The following is a 17,321-nucleotide window of genomic DNA, read 5'->3' on the forward strand; positions in this document are numbered from 1 at the left end:
CGTGGGTTGGGAGGTGACCGGCAGTGGCGCAGGCGTCAGCGGTGAGTGGTGTCTCATTTATAGCCATTTAAGGCAAACATAACCGCTAGATAATAATACAGAATCATAAAATTTGTGAAATAAAGTTATATTAGTCAGGTGTTCGTAACAGTTGTGAGTGCCAACGGAATTCTCCGCCACTGCCAAAAGACACGACCAAAAACTGTTTTGCTGCCGTGTTCCACTTGAGGATTTTTACCATTTCCGGTAAACCGGGTCAATTTTCACATAAACTGAGAGAATGTCGTACGCATCAAGTAAGCGTAAAATTTGATAGTTTTTTGTTGAAACAGTTGAGCGTTGTTTTTTCTAAATGGAAATTATCTTATCTGTTCCAGAGAGTATCTACGCGACTCTTCCTCGAACTCAACGGGGACAACCGCTGGTTTTGGGTGGTGACCCTAAAGGCAAAAACTTCCTCTATACCAATGGCAACTCTGTGATCATTAGGAACATCCAAGTGAGTCAGACAGCCCCCTTGGCTTTTTCACATGGTCGCTTTTCAGAACCCCGCTATTGCCGATATCTACACGGAACACTCGTGTCCTGTGAACGTCGCGAAGTACTCGCCAAGTGGCTTCTACATCGCTTCAGGAGGTTGTTTTTCTAATAAAAAAGCTCCTCCCCTTTCACTAACGGGGTTGTTTTTTAGACCAATCAGGCAAAGTCAGAATCTGGGATACAGTAAACAAGGAACACATCCTTAAAAATGAGTTCCACCCCATTGGGGGCCCCATCAAGGACATTGCGTGGTCCCCCGACAACCAGCGCATGGTGGTCGTGGGCGAAGGCCGAGAACGCTTCGGTCATGTCTTCATGTCAGAAACTGGCACCTCAGTTGGCGAAATCTCCGGCCAATCAAAACCAATCAACTCGTGCGATTTCAAACCATCCAGACCTTTCAGGATCATCACGGGGTCTGAAGACAATACGATTGCGGTCTTCGAGGGGCCACCGTTCAAGTTTAAGATGACGAAACAGGTTGATTTTAACACCATGTTCTTCAACACGTTACTTTGGTACTTTGTAGGAACACGGAAGATTCGTCCAAGCAGTGAGGTACTCTCCCAGTGGAAACCTCTTTGCCTCGGCTGGATTCGATGGCAAGGTGTTTCTTTACGACGGAGGATCCTCTGATTTGGTTGGAGAGATCGGGAGCCCCGCCCACAGTGGAGGCGTGTACGGAGTCAGCTGGAGTCCTGATGGAAAGCAATTGCTGACTGCGAGTGGAGACAAAACTGCGAGATTGTGGGATGTGGAAACTCGACAGGTCGTGTCAGAGTTCGTGTTAGGTCCCACTGTCGAGGACCAACAGGTGAGGGGCGTAGTTTGTTTTTATGGGCGTGGCTAACGTAACTTTCACAGGTGTCTTGTCTCTGGCAAAACGAGTATTTACTCACTGTGTCCTTAAGTGGTTACATAAACTACTTGGATGTCAACAACCCCTCGAAGGCGTTACGCGTCATCAAAGGCCATAACAAGCCTATAACAGTCATGGAGCTAAGTGAAGACCGCGGCACCATCTTCACCGGGTCTCATGATGGTAATGTCATCCGATGGACCGCAGAAACCGGTGAAAACGACCGGATTGAAGGTGTCGGTCACGGAAACCAAATTAACGGAATGCGTGCTCATGGCGACACATTATACACTTGCGGCATCGATGACTCCTTGAAGCAGATTAGCATCGAAGGGAACACTTACACCGGTCAAGACGTAAAGTTAGGATCACAACCAAGAGGTATGGATGTGGCCAAAGAACAAAAACTGGTGGTCACCGCCACTGTCAATGAACTTGTCGTGGTGCAAGACAACAGGAAAGCGAGTGGTGTTAAGGTAGGCGGGGCTCAATCAGAGTGTCAATTCTATTGGTTTGTTTGAGTAGGTCTCGTATGAACCTACCAGTGTCAGCGTATCATGGGCTGGACACGTGGCTGTGGGCGGAGCTTCAGATAACAAGGTGCATTTATATGAGTTAAAAGGAACATCGCTGGAACCGCTGCAAGAATTGGATCATTTGGGAGGTGTGACGGATGTGGCTTATTCTCCAGACGAGAAGTATCTAGTCGCCTGTGACGCACACAGGAAAGTCGTGCTGTATAGCGTACCGGAATATAAGGTAAGAAAAAACGTACAAAAAACAATTGAGCTAGTAATTGTATTATTCTTCCGCTTACTTGGATTATTGTAGATTGTAAGTATGAGGCGGGAATGTTTTTGTTTTGTTTTGTTTTATCACTTGTCTAACTTTTTTTGGTTTAGCTTGCCACCAATCAGGAATGGGGCTTCCACAACGCTCGCGTCAACTGCGTGGCTTGGTCGCCTGATTCTTTGCTAGTGGCTAGCGGTAGTTTAGACACCAGCATAATTGTTTGGTCTGTGGAAAAACCAGCGAAACACATCATCATTAAAAGTAACAATCTTATCTCATGTTTTCTCAGAATAACAGTGTTTTTTCAGACGCGCATGCTCAAAGCCAAGTTACTAGATTGTCGTGGTTGGACAACCAAACCCTGGTCTCGGTAGGCCAAGACTGTAACACAAAGTTGTGGTCCATCACCAAGTTCTAATTTTTTCTTTCAATTTTTTTTTCATTTATTTTGCATTTATTGTGTGATTTCGTAAAGCTTATATTTATTTACTAGGGTGATGCAGAAAATCAGTCGCGGGCCTAAAACGGATTATCCGTTCTCGATCTGTCAATTAACGGTATTTATTTTCTTTTTTTCCGATTAATCATGTAAATATTTGAACTAGGAGTGTTTGAGAAAAACTGCTGAATCATCCAAATACTATAATCTAAAAGTATTATTTTTATTTATACGAATAAATGGCTGTATTGACTCAGGTGACTTTCTTCCGTTTCCTCGTGTGGTATTCCTCGGGGTGACGATAAGACACGTGTTTTCTGAGAGCATCACGGCTACGCGAGACGTGAGGGCAAGATTGGCATGCGTGGTAAGCTTCTTCATGGGTTTCCATGTGGACGCGGAGGTTGTACTGGTTACTCAGGTACTTTCCACAGAGGAAACATTTACAGGTTTCTGACAAGTCTTTTGAGGGTTTACGAGCGAAGATACTGAAGGGGTCTTCGTCTTCGTCGGGTTTAGTCGGAGGCTCAGATGCTGTGGATATAAGTTCTACGTTTAGAGTTGAGATCTGAGACTTACTGTCGGTGGCTTCGCAGTTGTCTGAGGGCTTCGATGTCTTCGATGTGTCGTGTTTGGGTCTTTTATCGCTTATGGAGTCGATTTGAATGGGTTTTTCAGGTACCTATGGTGGATTAATAGAGAGAGTTTATGCTTGGTGGCGGGACTACCTTCATATCACACAATCCTTGTATTTTGAGCAACTTCGCCAGCGAGAGCAGTCCTGGTAGCTGTTCCTTGTTGACCACACACTGTCCTCTGTATATGAAGGCCAGAACGGCCTTGACGTCGCTCAAGGCCACGTTATGTAGCACTATAACAGGATGCTGTGTGTCGGCCATTTCCTGCAGCGTGGGCGCCATGTCGTTTAAAAATAACCATGGAATATCGCAGTTTGTGGTAAACTCACCTGAAAGAGCTGAAAGAAGTAAACACTGCACATCGCCAACACCAACTTGTGGGCTCTAACAGTGTGGGAATCAACAGAAATCGTCACGTCGGTAAATATATCGTTTTCTAAGAAGGTGGAGAGATTCCTCAGGAGGGTGAATTCCTGATAGTGCCACCGCAGGACGAACTGCTCGCTCATATCGACGCGTTCGGCAGGAAAAATCGCAGGAACTGGCCCACAAACCCAGAATTTATCCAGCTGCTATTTATAAAAGCGCTGGAGAACGAAACAGGTGCCAGCGAATTTGGGCTACGAATTTTTTCAACCGAAATAACACGCGTTTATTTTCTCAACATTTTTATTAGGGCTGGGTTAAGGGCTTATCAAAATGCAACTTATGATACTCTATTATTAGAAACCTAAAATTATCGTTAGCTAATCCAGAGTCGGAATAAATAAACATTGGGCCGGGGCCACCATGGAAAATTAACGACATAGAGTGGCGTCAATCTGCGTCAGAGATGGCGCTATCATCTTCAGCTTCCTCCGGTACGTTGGGTCTTTCTCTATCGGGTTCCGCTCCAAATACACTGTTGCCAACTTAGGGTTTTTACCCAAGTTTTCAACAGTACTCCACTCAGACACCTCGTTATCGTTCATCCAAAATTCTTCCAGGTTTTGTAAATGCTCGATATTCTCAATCAATTTGATTTTGTTCTTGGCCACGTCGAGAGTCTCCAACTCCAGATTGTTTTCCAAATTCTCGAGTTTCGTAATACCATTCTCGGAAATGTAGAATTCAGTCATTTTAGTGAGTTTATCTATATTTTCAATTTTTGTTATCCTGTTACTCTGAAGGCTGAGACACAACAGGTTTACCAACGTGTCTACGTTTTTTATTTTCGTGATTTTGTTTTTTCCCATGTAGAGATAATTTAGAGCTGGCAAGTCTTCCAAGTTCTCAATATCCTGAAAAAACTAATAAATATCTACCAACTGTGAGTCATTTTCTTACTCTAATTTTGTTATCTCCCAACTCCAACATTGTCAATTTCTTCAAGTGCTTAATATTCTTGATTTTCGTAATTTTGTTGGATGACAAGAACAACTTCTCCAAGTTCAACAAGTTGTCCAAACCTTCAATCTCTTTAATCCGGTTAAAAGACAAATCTAGAATTCTTCACAAACATTATAAGACTACACCTCACAATCTCTTACTCCAAATTTACTAAGCAGCTTAAGTTCTCAATTTTTGTTATCTGATTATCATACAATTCCAACTCGCGCAAGGTCACCAAAGTATCCAAATTCTCGATTTTCTTAATAAAATTCCACCTCAAGAAAAGGCGCTCTATTTGAGTCAAAGGCTCTAAATTCTCTAATTTTCCAATTCTCCCATGATTCATATCCAGTTCAAGAGTTTCCGGATCTATGACGATGATCTCATTGACTGTTCTTTCTTCATTGTTTTCGTTCTGAGGGGTGTCGGCACCTTCGGCTACAAAAACACAATTAACCTCACTTTCAATTTTTATAGTAAACGTACCGCGGTCCACTGCATTTTCCTCTGGTGATGGCATTTCTGTAGATCCTTTGGGGTGTTGTCAATTAACCATAAAAGATAAGTTGTATATACGCACCCGAAGCTCCCATTCGGTTTTGACAGGTGACAGGTAATGACAAGGTCCAAGGCCGCGCAGGTTCGCCAACTTCAAAAAGTACCAAAAAAGGGGATAACTGAACTTTTTGCGGTTGAAATTGGGATAAGGCCGTGGAATTAAAGGCCTTTTTGAATTATTACGAGAAAAAAACATTGTTTGTTGGTTATATAATCATAAAAAGAGGAAAAACGAAAAATCGATTGGCGATACTAGCGCCGCTAACGTCGTTGCGTCCAACCCTCAGTGACGTTTCCGTTTTCCATTGTCGGTCGAAGTTTTGCAAATTGCGTCCGCGATGGGTTTCGGCGATTATCCAGCAGACTACAACCCAAAAGTGCACGGTCCCTACGACCCCGCACGTTTTTACGGCAAACGTAAGCGCTCATCCAAGTCCGGAAAAAATTGTGACATAACCTATAATTACATAATCAATTTCAGCTGACACCCCCTTCGCCCAGGTCAAAGTTGGTGAAATTGGAGGTTGGTTGGCACGTCGCAACAAGTCCCCTCAGGCATTCGCTGGGGCCATCAGCCGAGGTAAAATTTCCTCGTGAAAATATGAGAAATTAATTTTTTTGATAGCTTGGTGGAGATGGCAACACAAGTACGTGCAGCCAAAGAAGGCCGGGATCGCCCCGTTCTTGCAGGTGGTGACGGCGAGCATGGTGTTCTTTTACATGATTAATTCCCAGAAATTAAGTGAGTTTGTTAGGTAATTTTGGTAAAGTTGGTAACACTGTTTTTGGCAGGTCATCACAAGAACTACAAGTACCACTAATAGATTCCGTTCCTTGCGTTGTAGTTAGGGTTATTAATTGAATAAAATCTTAAGTAATTGCAGCGTTTATTTGTAAAAAAATATTCTAAACTTCTATTAGCCAATTTGTTAATACGTTACAGTTATTTTAAGAAAACACTCTTTACAAAATATATGAGAAAAATAGACAAAAATGTAGAAAAATCAAACACGCCAGAAGGGGCGAGCTCGCACGAACCCGCGTCCGTTCTCAACAACTATCACAACCACTCAGAACGCTCGAGTTCCAACAAAAATCAACAATTTTCTTGAACAAGGGGGCAACATTTACGGCAATTTATCAAGCTGCGGGCATAGCTGCCGATTACAACATAATAAAATAACACAACTAAAACCTAAGGCAATACAGCTTAGTAAAAAAAAGTATAAAATACTGATTTTGGATTTAATAAGTTAATTATTAAAAAAATTGGGTTAAAAATTAAAAGAAATATCACTCATAATGTTAATACTACCAGGTTACTTCTAGATCTAAACCAATTGATCTGTAATTATTTAATAATACTGAGTAGTATGCGCTTGCAACTTTTAAATAATCACAGAGCAAAAAAAAGAGGGCGCGACAAAGAAAAGCTTAAATACAAGTTTATATATATATAAAAAACCTAACGGCTAAAAAAACTACAAAATATTAATAACTCGTTTACAACATTTTATTAAGTGAAAAATCAACCATCAAAGAGTATTTCAATATTAAGATTATCGCATCACATCAAAATAAGAGAATAAATAATGAGTATTTTGGTCGAATTTCGATAACTGTCAAGATCGCTTAAAATACTGAGTATTGATTACAAACTAAAAAATACACAAGGTACTACTGGCTTTAAGCAAAAAGTTTGGTTACGGTGTCGTACTGGTAATAATGCATTCATGGAAAAATATCACAATCGGTGAAAACAGAGAAATTTAAGTTACAACAGAACTGAGTATTAATCATTTAAATAAGTACTGCGTCGTAAAATAAAAATAAATAAATATCTACAAAGAAGGTAGAAAATCAAGAGAGCTCCATATAAGTAAACAAAAACCTAAACCTAACCTAATCATTCAGTTAGGTGCACTTTTTAATTTAACCAAGCTTTCTGTACGTATCTAATTTAAGTAGTTGGTATCACTGGTAATCCTTCAATGACTTTCTGTTTCTGTCATCTGAGTGGAGACGAGGTTGAGAGGAAGGTCAGCTATACTCTCTTCGTCAGACTCTGCTTCGGGGGCAGACCCACCTGGGGAGCCCCCGGTCGGCAAGAACTGGGCAAAATTCGCGGCCTAAAAATTCACACATTACACGACAATTCCGTTGTAAAGACCACAACTCACCTGTAAATGCGGATACGCTGCGTTCTTGTGTCCCTGTAACGCCATCACCAAGTGCGGTTGTATTTGCCGTCTCAGCGCCGTCAACATGTCTTCGGTGTCTGTGCTTTCCATACTCCCCTGTCCCCTGTTCTTCGGCGCTAAAACTACAAAGAAATAAAGAGTGTCACTGGAGACACACGTACCAACCTTTAAACTGATTGTTAACACTGCTATAGTCCCTGCACTTGTCCTTTTCGTTTCTCGTTTCGGCGGCTTTGGGACGCCGACGTCTCGTGTGTATAGTGTCCCTCCTCATGGTGTGCGGCCTGTCGATGCCGTGAAGTTTATAGTAGAGCCCGCAAGCATTGCACACCATTTCGCCCTTCATATTCCGTCGCCATATTGTCGTTGTTTGAGTCCCGCAGTTCGTACACGAAAGATCAACTCTGCGGGCCATCCCTGCACCCCCTTTACCACCCTTGACGATCTGCAGATTGCACCAAGGACTGTTACCGGTGAAATCTGGGATGTATTCTTCGCCGTCTTCGCGCCCGGGACTCCTAGATCTTGAGTCATCGACGGAGGCTTTGGTGGGGTAGCTCTGCTTCCTGCGCCCCGTGGAAGGCTTAGGATTGGTCTCCATGTTCAGCGGCTCGTTCGGCGACCCCATCCGATGATCTAAATGCATGAAAGGCGGCGCCGGGGTGATGCTCATCCCCAATTTTCGACACGTGATCAGCTTCCTCAACAACTGACTGGCTTCTCCACTCAACGGCACGTTACTGTTATACCCGTTGTGCGAAAGAGCTCGCCACAAGTTGGCGTCTTCTTCCGGTTGCACGTTATCCGGGATAGGAGACGTCGCGCTCGCCGTCGTCGAATTCGAGTGCTCCTCTCCGCCCTAAAACCACCGTCAAGACAACAACCACCACAAACTACTCTTCTCACCTGTGACATGTCCACTTCCAACCGCTCCGGATCCGAGCTATTGCTATATTCCGACACGTTATCGTTGCCTTCCTCTTTGATGAAGTCTATTTCCGGCACACAGGTCACGTTTTCCGGTTTCTTATTCGAAAGATCCGCCGGTTGGTTGGGACTGTCGACTTGCATCGCGCTCTCGCTGAAGTTGGGCGCCATCGACGGAGACGGGACACTGCCGGGGTCACTCTCTGAGGGATATCTTAGGTCTGTTGGTTCGGTGTTGTGCGAGTTTTGGTCCTCTTTCGATGATTCAGGATCGGTTTTTAGGCTGATTGTAATACTGTTAGGTGCGTCTTCGTTTTTGAGTATTGAGGATGCGTTGAGCATGGAGTCGAGGATCGCGTTCGACCGTCTCATTTGTTCCTGAAAAAGACAGTTCCAATGACAGGTTGACAGGGCTACCAACACAACTCAAATTTCAAAGCCTACTCTAGTCGAGAAACTGACCCTTTTCCCATGAGCGCAATTCCCAGGCTGCCAACATAGTCATGTAACACGCATAGTCAAAACCATTTTCTCACCGATAAAATAAGTGAATCATCATGTTAACCTAAGGACATGACTCTCCCAACAATCGTTGCTGTAATTACATTACACCTGTTCCGTAACCTGAATCACACCTTATCAGTCCGAAAAACAAAAGATAACACCACAGATAACAGAGGTGCATTTGCGACGCACACACAATGGTAAGACAACTTTTCTTCTTTAAACCCTTGACTGAAATGTCGCAGAACTTCCTCATCGTCTTCCTTCTGGCATTGACCACCATCAACGCCGAAGACCTCTGTAAAACATGTGCGTGCCCAAATTCGGGTGACGCCCAAGTTCTCGCCATTGACTGCTCCAAAAACAAAGTGCATGAATTGAACGGTACCTGGCCAGTTCAAAGTGAAACGAAATTCATAAAAGTGAGCTTCGCGTACAGCGAGCTACCGACTCTGCAGCCACTTCCAAGCACCGATGCTGTGCTAGAAATAGTTTTGACACATTGCAACATCAAGTACCTATCCGCAGGTCTGTTCGCCAACACCAAAAACATCAAATTCGTCGACTTGAGTTACAACCAATTATCAGGTTTGTTCATCAACCTGACCACCACAACCTAACTCTAGATTTCCAGCCGAACAAATCTCCTCAGAGAAGTTCAAAGGACCGTTCAACAACTCTTCATACGAACCAATCGCCATAGAACACCTAGACTTGTCGTACAACCAGATTCACAGCCTGGGCAAGAACGTCTTCGAGCACATGCCTAATCTTAGAATCCTAAACCTGGAAGGCAACGACTTCACCGTCTTAGACAAGCACTCACAGTTAGCGTTGTCGTCGATCAGAGGACTACAAGTAAGTGCCAACCTAGGCTTCATTGCGTGACGAGGTTTTCCAGAGCTTAAACCTGGCCAACAACGAACTCACCGAGATGATCGGCGATGCGATCGTGGCGCATGAAAACCTGACCGAGCTTGATTTGTCACGAAACGACTTGGATTTCGTCCCGCGCAGCCTTGCGGAAATCGGGAAATCTTTGCAAGTTCTAAAGTTGGACAGCAACCCGATAATTGAATTCGTCTCCGAGACTTTCCTAGGTTTGAACAACATCGTCGAGTTGTCGTGTAACAATTTGACGAAGTTGAAGTACATCAACGCCAACACGTTCGCGCCGATGCCTAAATTGAAGAAGTTGAGCTTGTCGAACAATTCGCTGCTTACTGACATCGACAGAGAGGCTTTTAGGATTAACCAAACCTTGGAAGAGGTACTCATTGTCGTAAATTGTGCCTCTGATTTGACTGTTTCTTTCAGTTCTATTTGAACAACAACTTCCTCTATCGTCTCGACTATAAACTTCTACCGTGGTCAAGTCTCCACGTCTTCGAATTCAATGAGAACTCTTTGGATTGCTCTTGTGATCTATACAACATTACGAAGGAGTTGTCCGGAGACATCATTCGAAGGGAAGACGGTCCCTACTGTTTGGACCCGAGAAATGAGCGCTACCTCCAGGTCTTCTACCTCAAGAGTGACATCTGCGATTATACGCCAATGAATCGGAAAGAATACATTCAGTATCATTTCTCGATGGTGAAGATCGCGCTTGTTACCTTGAGTATGATTGTGATGATAGGCGCTCTGCTTGCCGCCTTGTTGGGGTACGCGCGCTACAAGAAGTACAGTCGCGAGCAAGGTTACTCCTACACCTCGCACATCTCGTATAACCCAGTGAATACCCAAGAGAAATATTGAATTTAGAACTTTTGTATGTTTCCAGGTTCGGACGAAAGTCATGGTCGTCCATTTTTTTTTATAAATCGCTCGGTAGATTTAGATTATTTCCTTAAAAATAAAAGGAAATGAAAATGTTCAAAATCCATTGTTTTGTCAGCTAAAATATACGTATTACTACATATGATTGTTTTTAAATACGCCGATATTTTTCAATGGTGGAAAACTCAATACCGCATTGCATAATCCACCTGTATGTTGGTACGACTGTCACAGTAGATAACGCTTCCTCGCAATAAACACGAAATAAATACCCACTCTTATCAGTAATTATGATATCAGAGGTGAGTTTCAATGATGACACCACCCACAAAAATGGTAAGTATTTTTCCAATCAATACTTATTAAACTTCAATTTCTAGATCCTTGTCTTGTTGTGTCTCCTCGCTTCTTCGCTCGGAGATGAAACCTATGAGAATTCTAGCAATATCTGTTCTCGGTGCTCCTGCAGCGACGCACAAACCTTCATAATTGACTGTAGTAATCAAAATTTTGTAAACATGTTGGCAAACTGGCCTTCGAGTAAACCAACCAAGGCTATCTTCACAGGCAACAACTTCAGGACGTTGGAAAAAATCCCTCACAGCCAAGCTAACTTAGAAATCGTCTTATCTAAATGCAACATCATGGTTTTCGATACCGCGGCTTTTGAAAATGCTCCCAATACGATTTTCATCGATCTCAGTTACAATCTTTTGACTTCTGAAGAAGTCCTCGGTGACAAGTTTCGAGGTTCTTTCATTGAGAACACTCCTCAGCCCATCGCGGTTGAGCATTTAGATCTCAGTTACAATCAAATACACAGCTTGAAGAAGAACGTTTTTGAGTTTCTACCGAATTTGAAATGGTTGAGTTTGAAAGGAAACGACTTCAAAGTCTTGGATGTGCACACCCAGTTGGCTCTAAGTTCAGTTCCGAAGCTTTTGGTACGTTGAGGTTTTGCCTAGACGAGTTTGTAGTTGTTGGATTTTAGAGTCTTAATTTAGGCGACAACGAATTGACGGATCTAATTCCTGAAGCCATAGCAAGTTTGAAGAATTTGGTAGAGTTGGATCTGTCGAAGAACGATTTAGATTTCGTTCCCGAGGATTTAAAACTTGTGGGGGAAACTCTCGAGGTGTTGGTACTTGACCAGAATCCGATTTTCGAAATGGCTGAGGAAACCTTTGCCAATTTAACCAACTTGAAGACGATTTCCGCCAACAACTTGACTCGGCTCAAGTATATCAATGAGAGTACCTTCTCGTCGACTCCGAAGCTTGTAACGTTGCATCTCTGCAATAACAGCGCGCTCTCTGACATCCACCCCTCTGCTTTCACCCCCAACGCCACCCTCAGAGAGGTAAGTAACAATCTGCGCCACTCTCCACTAACTCTTCTTTTAGCTTTATTTAAGCAATGACAACTTCACAACTCTCCCGTCCACCCTTCTTTATTGGTCTAGTTTGACCGCCCTCGACCTCCGAAACAACCCCTTGGAATGCACGTGTGATTTCTTTCAAATTTCCATTCAACTTTCGAGTGATCTCACCCGTGACGCGAACAGTCTCACCTGTCGCGACTCCTCCATGGCAGTGCTGCAAGTCTACTCTTTACCAAGCGACATCTGCAAAGCGAAAGTACGATTGGGATCGACGTGACGTCAACGATCTCATTCTTTTGTTCGCAGGTCGCGAGAGTGATTGGTCAGATACGATACCAGCACATTTCGATACCGTTGGCTGGTTTAATCGTATGTTTGATGGTTGGAATGATGGCGGCTGCGTTTATGGCATACAGTCGGTATAGAAGGTTTCTGCGGAATGGGGATGGGGGAAACCCACCCCAGGTCCAGGTGATGTACAGTCCGCTTTTGAATCACGGACCGTAAAAAGGACTTTTTTTTATCGTAATAATATAGATGTAATCAAGTTTTTTTTCGGGGAAGTCCCCAATCTTACCTCTGTTGTTCCCGCCAACTGTTTCGTATACGTGAGGAATTGGTTGAGGAGGTCTTCGGCTTTCCTGGCGACCTCTCTGAACTTGTACAGAGCTTCTAGCTGTTCGCTGCATTTCACACAGATGACGTGAGGTAAGGGGTCGCTGTTGGCAACCTGAAAAGAAACGTAGTGACGTTAGAAAACCCAGTGATGTTATCTTACGCTTACGTAAACATCGAAATTACACTGTTTCTTTATATTTTTACACGTAACAGACGTGAAAGGTACTCGCGGCCCCAAACAAATCATTTTTATCACTTATCGCAACTTTCTCGAACCGATTTTAAAATTGCTACGATTTTCTTCTAATAAGAGGATTTCCGCAGAACGCCCCTTTTTTCCTGTCGCACGAGATTATCACAAGTTGCGCTATTTCCGGTACCAACTGAAATCTCTTCTGTGAAGAAATTAGGTCAAACGACTCCATGGTACCGAAGAAACAAATTTAGACTCGTGATTAACTCGAGATTACAGAAATAAACTTATCTATACAACATTAAAATAGAAAAGATCAAGAAAGCGTCAAGGACACGAGAAAAAACATAAAAGGTGAAAGTGAGAAAACTGCGCAAGGTTAAATATCAAGCGTCCAAAAATTACGATTGGCAAAACTGTCCAAAATTTACGGGACTTGTACTACCAACATGGCGGCCAAGATGGTGGTGATAACTCCAGCGTGGGCTAAGAGATAAATGATCACACCGAAAAAACCTCAGGATGCTTAAAATTAGTATTGAATTACCACTGAAATATGCAAAACTGTAAACAGCCCACAGATTCCGTAAAATGAAAGCGTGTGTTAATGTGGGGAATGATTCATTTGGGAAGCAACCAGGTTGACAATTTTAATGAGTTTAATGATAAATACGGCGATGGTGTGAGAAGGACGTCAACAATGGATTAGCACATCAGAAGGAAAAACCGTTCGCACGGATAAGTGAATTCGAGGATCTGGATGGACTTCTTCAGCTCTAGGTGTTAAAAAATTTAAGCTCCAAAAGGCTTTCTTTCCTGTGGTGCCGGTGGCCTTCGGCGCGTTTTGGCGGTTTCCGCCACCCCTCGCCTTGCAAAAACTCCATCTGCTAACAAGATTTCAACTCGCTCTTGCACATAATCCGTTAATTAAGTCGGTTTTTCCTGTGCTACGATCACGAGATGTGATAAGAGTGAACGCCGGAAGCACTTTCTAACTCCGTTCTGATGCGTTCTGCACGGCTTGCGAGCCTTTTATCACATTGTGTTCAGGCATATAATTACCTCTAATATTAATTAAAGACAGCTCTCGTTATTATTGTTATTAATTGTGACGGATCTGACGCGGATTTGCACTTTAAGTGAAACGTTTCCCGGTTTCCCGTCTTATAGAAAGCTTTGTTATTTTTCCGTCGAAAAACCTTCAAATCCACGAAACCGCCCCCGCCGCTGCCGCACGTACCTCTTGTTTATTTATAACCGTGCGTTTCTTGTGACTCATTCATTATTTGACCGATTGTATAATAAAAGTGATATCAACTTGTGGGTGAAGCTAATTTATATTCTGAATAACCGCGTTCCGAAACGATTTCAAAGAGGAGATAGAAAAACCGGTTTTTTCACACTCTCTTATCAGAGGTTTTTCCATAAGTTAAACTTATCATCGTGACGCAAGGTTTACTGACATTTGAGGTGCCGTGGGTGCCCTCAAGCCGTGAAAAATGACAGATCACACGGAAAATCACGTAATTGTATCAATCAAGGCCGCGAAAGACACCTACACGAAAACCAGCATAAACAAGCGAGAAAAAAAACACTATTGTTACAACACGGTTATTGTAAGGAACGCATATACAGCGTGGTCAAATGTCACAGTCACACCTAAGTGACAACATCGATGCGCGTGCGAGACGGAGGCGGCGATGATTTAACGTTGGCGGCTATGAAAAATCAAATCAACGCCTGCTTGATACAGTATCAGTTGTCATGATCAAGTGTGCGATGGCTCAACAGATGATTCAGCTATGACCAAATTACATTTCTTCGAATCAGTTAAAATGAGGACGGAGAAATCGCAACTGGGGTGCACAATAAATAAATGTACCTACTGCATTATTAGGTTCTAATTTTATCCCGTCTTATCCAATCCCGTGGTTGCTTTCAGAGCTTTCGTTAAAATAGAAATTACAGCTCTTGCGTTTTTCCAATTGCTACGACGAAAACGAAAATGACGAGTTTTTCCAGTCAATCCGCGACTGTCAATAATAACAGCAAATAAGCAAACAAATGATTTATTTAAAACGTATTTATTCACCAATAACCAAGTCGTTACCTGTCAAACAAAACGTTATAACGACTACTGTCAATAAATGTCGAATACATAAAGCGCACCGCAAATGTCAATGATAATGATCTAACGACAACACTTTTCGTCGGATGTTGTAAACGAGGTGTGCTTGCTAGATTTATGTTTTACAGCGAGAGTATCCCATGAGTAATAAATTATCAAGGTTGTGGACGAAAGTGGTTTATTAAAATTGATTAGCAATCAAAAAGTCCAAGTCCAATACTTTGAATTTTTACTTGTTGGTAGCCCTGTCATCACAGAGTTTGACATTTCTGAACAGAGCTGCCAACACAGTTCATATTTCACAGCCCTCTTAGACCACGTTGTCGTAGTATATTATGATACAAGACCGATAAGTAGGATATATTGTGTCGAGAGAAACTTACTATGAGCGATAAAAAAAACTCATCCTCAGTTGACTTTGAAATTTCAAATTATGCCTTGCTTCTATCAACTTATTTGACGTTGTCCAACTGTCAATTTTGATGTATCTTCAGAAGCCAGTTGTATTGCGAAAAATTTTCCTATGAAAAAAAATCATAACACGTTCTCTTCCTTTGCATTTTTTTGCATTTCAAGACAGTTTTCATCAAAAAACCTCAAAATTCGCAACTGTCAAAGTGACAAGTAAGAACACGCTATGGAATTCCAAAGGTAACTGCGGATGTGTTTTTATTTGATCGCTCGATGTAACATTTTAAAAGATTTTCACATCAATTTTTTTATTACTTAATTGAGAAAAAATTGGTTAATTTTGGCGTTGGGAATGTCGAGTTTCGACTGTAGAAAAAGTCGAGGGATTTTTATGTGAATCTTAACATGGGTATGCGTGCCAAATCGCGTTGCACATCGATAAACAAATACACCATGAAGTGCAAAAAAGCGCATCAGCGTTTATTATCCTTTTTGTTCTTTTCAAAATTTGGAGATTTTGTTATTGAGAACGAGCTTGCATATCCATCTGTCGCAACCACAACAGAAACAAACAATATCAAAAATAACATTTATGAAGTAAGCAAGTCCGTCCTGATTAGTCAGAGTCTCTAAAAATACGACGGTGATAATCCAAGAATGCTTTGAAAAACAATAGTGTCGGCCATTTTGTTGGTTCTTAACCTAACTTTTGCAATCACGTGACCATCACCTCGCCCACGTCGTTCCTTTGTTTTCGTCCGCATCTTTTGTTCGCGTAATTAAAGCGTTGCTATCAGAGGCGGCTGCCGTTATCTCGACGCATAAATAATTCGCTTCTCGACCGGTTGTGGAATTTTTTGTTTGGACAATCTGAAATTCTGATAAGAGCAGCATGCCAAAGCAGCGGAGGCGAAGCAAAGTCGCAGTAGGCCGCGCTCGACAAAGCACAAAGAAAGCGTTATCAGCGCGTCCGATCTTCTTCTGTTATCGAGACGGACATAACCTAGCTGGTCGATTGTGGAGTGCATCTAGCAGCCCACGCGCGACAGGCAGATGTCTCGGGATGTATTTATAAGTCGGCGCTGGAAATAGCGCAGCTGGCCAGGCCGGCTCTGGAGAGACGAGGTTAGGGCCGCAGACGGACCTGTCCTCTTATCAGACAATGAATCACTTACCAGGATAGAGAGACACGTCATTATCTTGGTCGGGAGGTCGCGGCGGGAGCTCCCATCGTCAAAGATAGATAACGCGCAGTCCTTATCTATGGATAAACAAAGACGACAGAGCTGATAAAACTTTGGCGGTACATTACACATATTCGAACACTTCCAACACAAAAACAAAGGGACACATCAAGCACACCGACACCAGAAACATTAATTTCAACGGATTTCACAGCCTCTTGTTTATTGTTTCGCGACGTTTCGGAAGTTTTGAGACGACATCAAGCCGCACCAACTCGAGCACATTTCACGTTTGTCAAGAGCTCGGTTATAAATTAAGGCACTGCCATGGCCACCTTGATTAAAAGGTGCTTTGATTACAGCAGCGCAGGAGGACTCTTGCACAGCTTGGGACTCTCGCACACAGGTGGCGACGTCTCCCGGGACTCTTACAAGAGGTGCTCAAAGCCCAAGAAGTGGGAGCCGTCTCAAGGACGAACGCACGGGTGGCACACGAGTTGCATAACCTCAAACCTTTACCAACCCAACCACACCAAACACCCAAAACCAATCACTTATACCAAATTATTTCATTTCTAACCCATATAACACCACTCCAATGCCAAAACACTCAAAATAAACTTGTTTCTATTGTTAATTAATTTTTTTAAGTTATTGTAAACTTGGTTGCATATCCATTATCAAATATCTTTAAAATTGATAAAGCAAAAACTAATTTAAATTTAAACTGAATTAATGGAAACAAATTCTTGTCTCTCGGGCAAGTTGTAGGTTTTATTCGGCCAATTTTTGTCGATT

The 17,321-nt window shown here is 42.7% G+C and overlaps 7 protein-coding genes across 10 annotated transcripts; 4 read left to right on the forward strand and 3 right to left on the reverse strand.

Annotated features, from left to right (window-relative positions):
- Positions 1 to 201: 201 nt before the first annotated feature.
- On the forward strand, positions 202 to 2,882 carry flr (actin-interacting protein 1 flr). The gene is made up of 9 exons (XM_088041103.1): positions 202 to 296; positions 378 to 499; positions 546 to 636; positions 692 to 1,020; positions 1,070 to 1,354; positions 1,405 to 1,875; positions 1,925 to 2,158; positions 2,302 to 2,452; positions 2,500 to 2,882. Exons 1-9 carry the CDS (start codon positions 281 to 283, stop codon positions 2,607 to 2,609), a joined length of 1,809 nt encoding a protein of 602 aa, XP_087897229.1. The 5' UTR covers positions 202 to 280; the 3' UTR covers positions 2,610 to 2,882.
- LOC148172069 (modifier of mdg4-like) lies at positions 2,821 to 3,869 on the reverse strand. Of its 2 annotated transcripts, XM_088041114.1 has the most exons (4): positions 3,598 to 3,869; positions 3,359 to 3,532; positions 3,210 to 3,312; positions 2,821 to 3,164 (listed from the first exon to the last, which is right to left on the reverse strand). In XM_088041114.1, exons 1-4 carry the CDS (start codon positions 3,775 to 3,777, stop codon positions 2,884 to 2,886), a joined length of 738 nt encoding a protein of 245 aa, XP_087897240.1. In that variant the 5' UTR covers positions 3,778 to 3,869; the 3' UTR covers positions 2,821 to 2,883. The 2 variants fall into 2 exon arrangements, with proteins under 2 accessions (XP_087897240.1, XP_087897239.1); XM_088041113.1 differs by having other exon boundaries at positions 2,821 to 3,312; positions 3,598 to 3,857.
- Positions 3,870 to 3,919: 50 nt separating this feature from the next.
- Positions 3,920 to 5,275, reverse strand: LOC148172070 (uncharacterized). Its single transcript, XM_088041111.1, has 5 exons — positions 5,220 to 5,275; positions 5,126 to 5,170; positions 4,798 to 5,077; positions 4,595 to 4,757; positions 3,920 to 4,548 (listed from the first exon to the last, which is right to left on the reverse strand). The coding sequence occupies exons 1-5, from the start codon at positions 5,230 to 5,232 to the stop codon at positions 4,066 to 4,068; spliced, it is 984 nt and encodes a 327-aa protein (XP_087897237.1). The 5' UTR covers positions 5,233 to 5,275; the 3' UTR covers positions 3,920 to 4,065.
- Positions 5,276 to 5,448: 173 nt separating this feature from the next.
- Positions 5,449 to 6,076, forward strand: ATPsynF (ATP synthase, subunit F). The gene is made up of 4 exons (XM_088041117.1): positions 5,449 to 5,614; positions 5,679 to 5,777; positions 5,823 to 5,939; positions 5,990 to 6,076. Exons 1-4 carry the CDS (start codon positions 5,536 to 5,538, stop codon positions 6,016 to 6,018), a joined length of 324 nt encoding a protein of 107 aa, XP_087897243.1. The 5' UTR covers positions 5,449 to 5,535; the 3' UTR covers positions 6,019 to 6,076.
- On the reverse strand, positions 6,068 to 16,752 carry LOC148172072 (uncharacterized). The gene is made up of 6 exons (XM_088041105.1): positions 16,515 to 16,752; positions 12,567 to 12,719; positions 8,305 to 8,703; positions 7,564 to 8,257; positions 7,378 to 7,520; positions 6,068 to 7,326 (listed from the first exon to the last, which is right to left on the reverse strand). Exons 1-6 carry the CDS (start codon positions 16,653 to 16,655, stop codon positions 7,186 to 7,188), a joined length of 1,671 nt encoding a protein of 556 aa, XP_087897231.1. The 5' UTR covers positions 16,656 to 16,752; the 3' UTR covers positions 6,068 to 7,185.
- Positions 8,902 to 10,750, forward strand: LOC148172073 (transforming growth factor beta activator LRRC33-like). Of its 2 annotated transcripts, XM_088041109.1 has the most exons (5): positions 8,902 to 9,029; positions 9,075 to 9,417; positions 9,464 to 9,687; positions 9,731 to 10,099; positions 10,147 to 10,750. In XM_088041109.1, exons 1-5 carry the CDS (start codon positions 9,027 to 9,029, stop codon positions 10,585 to 10,587), a joined length of 1,380 nt encoding a protein of 459 aa, XP_087897235.1. In that variant the 5' UTR covers positions 8,902 to 9,026; the 3' UTR covers positions 10,588 to 10,750. The 2 variants fall into 2 exon arrangements, with proteins under 2 accessions (XP_087897235.1, XP_087897234.1); XM_088041108.1 differs by lacking the exon at positions 8,902 to 9,029 and having other exon boundaries at positions 9,066 to 9,417.
- On the forward strand, positions 10,844 to 12,541 carry LOC148172074 (uncharacterized). Of its 2 annotated transcripts, none has more exons than XM_088041107.1 (5): positions 10,844 to 10,910; positions 10,989 to 11,552; positions 11,600 to 11,968; positions 12,012 to 12,245; positions 12,296 to 12,541. In XM_088041107.1, exons 1-5 carry the CDS (start codon positions 10,899 to 10,901, stop codon positions 12,494 to 12,496), a joined length of 1,380 nt encoding a protein of 459 aa, XP_087897233.1. In that variant the 5' UTR covers positions 10,844 to 10,898; the 3' UTR covers positions 12,497 to 12,541. The 2 variants fall into 2 exon arrangements, with proteins under 2 accessions (XP_087897233.1, XP_087897232.1); XM_088041106.1 differs by having other exon boundaries at positions 10,881 to 10,944.
- Positions 16,753 to 17,321: the final 569 nt, after the last annotated feature.

This window comes from Gnatocerus cornutus, chromosome 7 (assembly GCF_029298725.1).
Source record: "Gnatocerus cornutus isolate USDA-ARS CGAHR chromosome 7, icGnaCorn1.1, whole genome shotgun sequence".
NCBI classification, from domain to species: Eukaryota; Metazoa; Arthropoda; class Insecta; order Coleoptera; family Tenebrionidae; genus Gnatocerus; species Gnatocerus cornutus.

Bases quoted from the DNA above. Each gene is read 5' to 3' on its own strand.
- ATPsynF (XM_088041117.1), top strand. From the start codon at position 5,536: ATGGGTTTCGGCGATTATCCAGCAGACTACAACCCAAAAGTGCACGGT. The intron at 5,615-5,678 runs GTAAGCGCTCAT...AATCAATTTCAG, and splicing joins CGCACGTTTTTACGGCAAAC to CTGACACCCCCTTCGCCCAG. The intron at 5,778-5,822 runs GTAAAATTTCCT...TTTTTTTGATAG, and splicing joins CGCTGGGGCCATCAGCCGAG to CTTGGTGGAGATGGCAACAC.
- flr (XM_088041103.1), top strand. The intron at 637-691 runs GTTGTTTTTCTA...GTTGTTTTTTAG, and splicing joins CTTCTACATCGCTTCAGGAG to ACCAATCAGGCAAAGTCAGA. The intron at 2,453-2,499 runs GTAACAATCTTA...GTGTTTTTTCAG, and splicing joins GAAACACATCATCATTAAAA to ACGCGCATGCTCAAAGCCAA.
- LOC148172072 (XM_088041105.1), bottom strand. From the start codon at position 16,655: ATGTGTAATGTACCGCCAAAGTTTTATCAGCTCTGTCGTCTTTGTTTA. The intron at 8,704-12,566 runs GTAAGATTGGGG...TGTCTTTTTCAG, and splicing joins AGTTGGCGGGAACAACAGAG to GAACAAATGAGACGGTCGAA. The intron at 7,521-7,563 runs GTTGGTACGTGT...ATTTCTTTGTAG, and splicing joins TGTTAACAATCAGTTTAAAG to TTTTAGCGCCGAAGAACAGG.
- LOC148172069 (XM_088041113.1), bottom strand. From the start codon at position 3,777: ATGAGCGAGCAGTTCGTCCTGCGGTGGCACTATCAGGAATTCACCCTC. The intron at 3,533-3,597 runs GTGAGTTTACCA...CCCACGCTGCAG, and splicing joins ACTTCTTTCAGCTCTTTCAG to GAAATGGCCGACACACAGCA. The intron at 3,313-3,358 runs GTAGTCCCGCCA...AATCCACCATAG, and splicing joins AAGGATTGTGTGATATGAAG to GTACCTGAAAAACCCATTCA.
- LOC148172070 (XM_088041111.1), bottom strand. The intron at 4,758-4,797 runs GTAAGAGATTGT...ATGTTTGTGAAG, and splicing joins AGCTGCTTAGTAAATTTGGA to AATTCTAGATTTGTCTTTTA. The intron at 4,549-4,594 runs GTAAGAAAATGA...TAGTTTTTTCAG, and splicing joins TGGGAGATAACAAAATTAGA to GATATTGAGAACTTGGAAGA.
- LOC148172073 (XM_088041108.1), top strand. From the start codon at position 9,066: ATGTCGCAGAACTTCCTCATCGTCTTCCTTCTGGCATTGACCACCATC. The intron at 9,418-9,463 runs GTTTGTTCATCA...CTAGATTTCCAG, and splicing joins GAGTTACAACCAATTATCAG to CCGAACAAATCTCCTCAGAG. The intron at 9,688-9,730 runs GTAAGTGCCAAC...GAGGTTTTCCAG, and splicing joins CGTCGATCAGAGGACTACAA to AGCTTAAACCTGGCCAACAA.
- LOC148172074 (XM_088041106.1), top strand. From the start codon at position 10,921: ATGATGACACCACCCACAAAAATG. The intron at 11,969-12,011 runs GTAAGTAACAAT...CTCTTCTTTTAG, and splicing joins CCAACGCCACCCTCAGAGAG to CTTTATTTAAGCAATGACAA. The intron at 12,246-12,295 runs GTACGATTGGGA...TTTTGTTCGCAG, and splicing joins GCGACATCTGCAAAGCGAAA to GTCGCGAGAGTGATTGGTCA.